This window comes from Carassius auratus, unplaced genomic scaffold (genome assembly GCF_003368295.1).
Source record: "Carassius auratus strain Wakin unplaced genomic scaffold, ASM336829v1 scaf_tig00036544, whole genome shotgun sequence".
Lineage (NCBI taxonomy): Eukaryota > Metazoa > Chordata > Actinopteri > Cypriniformes > Cyprinidae > Carassius > Carassius auratus.
The window spans coordinates 20,673-26,406 of NW_020526313.1; the positions used below are offsets into that span (position 1 = coordinate 20,673).

The 5,734-nt window shown below is 36.0% G+C and overlaps 1 protein-coding gene across 1 annotated transcript; it reads right to left on the reverse strand.

Annotated features, from left to right (window-relative positions):
* Positions 1-1,439: 1,439 nt before the first annotated feature.
* Positions 1,440-5,431, reverse strand: LOC113082592 (transmembrane emp24 domain-containing protein 5-like). Its single transcript, XM_026254168.1, has 4 exons — positions 5,131-5,431; positions 4,579-4,676; positions 4,302-4,482; positions 1,440-2,318 (listed from the first exon to the last, which is right to left on the reverse strand). Exons 1-4 carry the CDS (start codon positions 5,311-5,313, stop codon positions 2,100-2,102), a joined length of 681 nt encoding a protein of 226 aa, XP_026109953.1. The 5' UTR covers positions 5,314-5,431; the 3' UTR covers positions 1,440-2,099.
* Between the last annotated feature and the right edge of the window lie 303 nt (positions 5,432-5,734).

The following is a 5,734-nucleotide window of genomic DNA, read 5'->3' on the forward strand; positions in this document are numbered from 1 at the left end:
TAAACGAAGAGGGCCAGAGGGTTACATTTTTTTTTACATTTAGTATTATTATTATGTTTTTGTTACTCTCATTTACATTGTCAACCTAATTAAATTTCCAGAAAATATTTTAGCAATTTGTTTAAGTAAGACTAGGGAACAAATTTGGTTGTCTGAATAAAATATTTTTTTATTTATAATTTTTCCCCCCACACAGCAGCCGTAAATTGATTTTTATAAATGTATTATAATATAGAAGTTGAACTTAAACGTGTGACAGATGCATTTACTCCAGAACCAGGCCTTTAAATACAATCTGAACATCTGAATCTGAAAGAGAGAGAGAGAGAGAGAGAGAGAGAGAGAGTGAGAGAAAGCTGGCAGTGCTAAAAGTCTCCAGTAGGTGGCGAAATAAGATTAGATATTCGATAAGAAATGCAATTTATGTTTTTTTTTGGATTTCAAAACACACACATTTCAGATAATCAAACATAAATTCACATGATTCATAATGGTATTTTAATCGACTAAGAAGAACAAATGTATAGAAAAACCATATAGTAAAACCGCTCTTTATTAGATAAACTAAAAAGCAGTGCAACTCTAATAAACACACAATTAAATTGAAAGCCCAAAAGAGAGTGATTGAATCAAACACGAGCAGCAAGCTTCGTTTATCAGCACAGTGAGGGAAGCCTCCCACAGGACCAGTGGCTCTCAGTGGAAGATGGTTGTTGTAGCAACAGCCAGTAAACCACTCCTCCTCAAGTCCTCCTTCCCTTCACCAGGGAAGAGGAATGCAGCCGGTCACTGACGGATGAAGCCTCCAGTGATTTATAGAGCTGAGCCTGGCTCATATTCAGCCTGGCACTGACTGGGGCTTCTAAGAACACCCTTTCAGTTGGCATAGTTCCTGTGTGAATACAAGGTTAGGGACATGTCTAATTTTAAACATTTTGTATTTATCTTGATTTAATAAAATTGTTTACATTTTACACCATTGTTTTTTCAATGACTCGGAAAATGTCATACGAATACATGGGACTGTAAGTTATTTCTAATGCTTTAAAATATATATATATGTTTTACAAATATGAATTATTATCCATGAATATCAATCATTTTTTAAAGGAGTCTTAAGACAAGACATTTAACATAGTCTTGTAATAAAAAATTCTAATTAACTGATATTTGAGAAGATTTTCCTTTGATCTTTTTTTTCTGCAATTTAGTGATGTAACATAATTTTGATTTGGTGGACAATTGTTTTTGAACAATTATTAGTGAAATTAATTTGTTTAAAAATTTGCTACCAAAAAAAAAAAAAAAAAAAAAAAGTGCTTTTTTTTCTTCTTCATTATGATATCAGGAAAGTCAACATTTTTGACTTCACGCCTCCCAAAAATATCAAAACACATTTAAATTCAGAAATTAGAGAAAGAAGTGCATTCAAGTCATCGTAGAACTGCAAATTTGCATTTTTAATATATTTTGACATAAATTAATAGACCTGGACAAAAAACGAGCACCATTAACTACTAAAAATTGTTCATAAGGAAAGGGGCACAGCATCTGTGCATCGGGTTCCTCTCTTCACAAAATGATCAGTAACAGATGGGTAAAGCAAACAGAGAATAGACATGGGTGTGATTAACGTATGAAAAAGCATTCAATATTTTAATCAGACATTAATTCGGCTCATAAACGTTCAACAATGGTGTCCCTTCAAAAATACTTAATTTGTTAATAAAATATAAAACGTTCTGCATATCAGTGTATTATTATCAGTGCCTGGGAGATTTCAGTAACTACACATCATACAAAAACGCTGAACTATTAGTCATCTGATAGTCTATTAATACAGATTTAAAACTGAAAACATCATGTTCCTGGTTAGATCGCTCACATAGCAGCAGCTCAGAGATCAACTTCAAGCTCTCATTTTATCAGCTTAGTAGAGTAGAAAATGATTGTCTTTATCGCAAGGCATCAACGGTTATCAGCCCAAGGACACTTTGATGGGAGGAACCGAAGGATGGAGCTGAATATTAAAGGCCAGAGAGACAGACAGAGGTGTGTGTGTGTGTGTGTGTTTTTCAGTCAAGTAGCAGCAGGGGAGGCTATGTGCGTGTTTTCCTCTTGTCGTCAAAGAGGCTGCGCAGCAAGTACACCTGGACCCCGGATACGATCACCATCACCACGAGGTTGGTACACGACCACAGGTTGACACGATCGTAGTTGCTCTCTTGCAGGTTGCGGTCGCGGGCTTCGAAGGCTCTCAGCAAAGCCTGGATCTGAAGACTCTTTCCCAGTCGAGACTTCACGCTGTTGATGGCGTCCTGCAAATAAAGACACACTCAGAATGTGAAGATTACTTGCACACACTAACATACTTTGGGGTCAATTTTTTTTTTTAAGAACACTGCATTTATTTGATCAAAAATACAGTAAAATAGTAAAATATTATTATAATTTAAAACAACTGTTTTCTTTTTGAATCTATTTTTACATGTAATTTATTCCTGTGATTCAAAGCTGAATTTTCAGCATCATTACTCCAGCCTTTCAGCGTCACGTGATCCTTCAGAAATCATTGATACACTGATTTGCTGCTCTAGAAACATTTCTTATTAAACGGTTTAACGACTTTGCTTTGGGGGAAACCGTGACAATGTTGGTGAAAAGAAATTCAAAGATCACTATACCATAATAAGTGTCTGTATTGTCATTTTTGTTCAAACTCAAAATGAATAAATATTGATCCAGACATTTAAATGCTACTGTATGTTCCCACAGATCCTTTATGTTAGTTCAGAGAGTCTTTGTGCGTTTTGGAGGACGAAGAGAAGAAAAGTTGTGCTTTTGATCAGTATTCTCAACAGTTAAACCTTGAATAACTTGATTTTGTCTTCAGGATTAAACGGAAAATAACCAACGGCTGAGACATAAAGAGTCCTACACAAACATCGAAGTCGATACGATCTCCACTTGGAAACAATGGCAAACACTTTGACCCAATAGGAACACACTATTTCCTGCACATATGTGATTTTACTTATATATAAAAAAAAAACTCCCTGAAATGGCTTGTTACTGTAGAATCAGTCTTAGCATTTCTGTCAAATTAACCTAATACACCTAAAACAGGCAGGTTATATACACTTCTTCCAAGAAAAACAGTAAAGCACTTGTTAATACAGGCTAATGGTCCCCAGTCCTTTACTATCCTGCCATTACACAAGCACTCAGGGTCACATTGACACAACACGTGCCGCACTGCATGCTGGTAGTTGGCATGCCTTGTCATGTTATCTATAATGCTTCGGCTCAAATAAATGTCACCTTAACAGACAGACGGACTACTGCCACACGCTCAGTGAAACCTGAGTGTTCAAGCCCAAATATCTGTGTCATCTGTGAAGAAGTTGATTATTCCACTTACTTGGAATCCAAACCTCTTAAAAGTGGATTTGAGCACAGTGTAAGTGCATTTCAGGATTGTCAGTGACGTATTCATTCACTAAAAACAGTCTTGCTTATCCACATTCCATAACAATAGTTTAGAGTGACCACACCTTCTAACCAGTGAAATCCCAATATATATATATTTCCTGTTGTTCCTGATCATTGCTAACACATTTACTAATATAATTTAATAAAAATCACCCCCACAAAATAAATTTTTTTTAGTTTAATGTTGTAGCACTGAGCAAAACTCTAAAATTTCGACCGACTATAGATTTTATAGGTTTTATGAAATTCTCTTCCATATGTGGAAAGATTCATTGATGTTTCTGGTTTTTGAACAAATATTAAAAATATATATTACACTACAATTCAAAAGTATGCAAGTGAGATTTTATTGATTTTTTTTTTCAAATAAGTCTCTCATGCTTACCAAAGCTGCATTTATTTGATTAAAAAACTAATGAATGGTAAAAACAGTAATATTGTGAAAAAGTTTGCTATTTTAATACATTTTAAAATGTCATTACTGCATAGTATTTGCTGCTAAAGAAACATTTATTTCTATTTCAGTGTTGAAAACACTAAAATAGTGCTAAATATATCTTTGTGGAAACTATGATTCATATTTTTTCCAGCATTTTTTGATGCATAGAAAGTATGCAGTAGAACAGCATTTATTTAATCCTTTTTTATTGTCTTGACGGTCACTTCTGATCAATTTAACGCATCCATACTGAATATAAGTAATTATAATTTCATTCATTCAATAAAAAAACTACCGCCCACAAACTTTTGACTGGTAGTGTGCATTAGTCACTGACTGAGACACTCTCATCTAAAAGAGTTGTTCTTACCATGATATCCTCCAGCTTCATGTCCAGAAGGTCTGCTCCCTGCACATATGCTTTCCAGTCCTCTGATTCCTCGCCGTCCCCCATATTGTCCAAAATCAACTCAAAGAAGATGACTTTCTCAGAAACCGCACTGAACGTATTATCAAAACAGAACATGTAGTCTCCCTCTTCTGTTTCCACCCTGACGTAAAAAAGTCACATAGAAAAAAACAACAACGAAAGTTCAAAAACAGTTATTCAGGATGCAATAAGCTCAGAGTGTATGAATCAACCTTACGCATGAACTCCATCAGATTTCCTGTAGTCGTTGGCTATGACGTGACCGCTGGGCGACTGGAAGTAGAAGTCCACATCTAGACTCGCTCCATCCAGAACCTGCACAAAGACACAGATTTCCATGAGACAACCCTCACAACTTACTATGGGCACATTACAGAATCAGCATGCAAGTCTTTGGCACTTTTCCTTGTCCAAAAATGACCTTTAGCTCCATTGTGTCACTTCTCCGACTTCTGTATTGTGTCATAACTTCAAGTCTAATTTTCATAATGCAAGAAACAGATCATGTTTGAAAGAATCACTGCTGTTGGTTTTGCAACCAGACAATTAGCAATAAAAAAAATAGCTAATTAATATAAAAAAAGACATTTCTCACACACACACACACTTTCAAATATCACAGATTTCATATCTATTTTATACTTTATAGTTATAATAATACGTATGTAAGCAGTATCCAGTCAGATGAATTAGTTATATCGTCTTTGGCTACACTCAATATGAGCAGCACACAGGCTGAATCAGAGAGGAATCTCCAGATGTGTGTCACCTGGTACTCGATCTCCAGCGAAGCGTCTTTCTTCATGGTCTGGAAGAAGCACTCTCTGCGTCCGGCGGGGAGACTGAAGGTGAAGTCACCGTCCAGAGACTGAGAGAAGGCGCTGATCACACACACACACAGCGACAGACACGACACACACACTTTCAGCACCTCTATACTCCACCGCATCATACTAAACTTACACAACTTTATCAACAACCAAGGAAAGTGGTTCTTCTGTAAACTTCAGCAGCTGCTCAGGACAGCTCACCAAACGAGTTGCGAATGCTGTGATTTGAGGACCCCGCCTCACAAAACTAGAAATGTTATTAATCATTTCTAAATTTGCCAGCACAGACACTTCCTGTTTTTATAGTAAATTTATATAATAATAAAAAAAAAACACTAGGGAACACGTGTTTTACGCGAATGTATTAGATATTTATATACACGTTCAACGTCCACTGGCACATAACTAGACGTCCTGAACCGCATTATGGGAAATGTAGTCTTTACTGAAGAATGTAGTTCATCACTGCATAGTACTGCAGTGATGAGAAAGTCGGTCTTTTTTTCTCGTTTCTTTCTGAGGAACCGGTTCTTTTCTCATTTG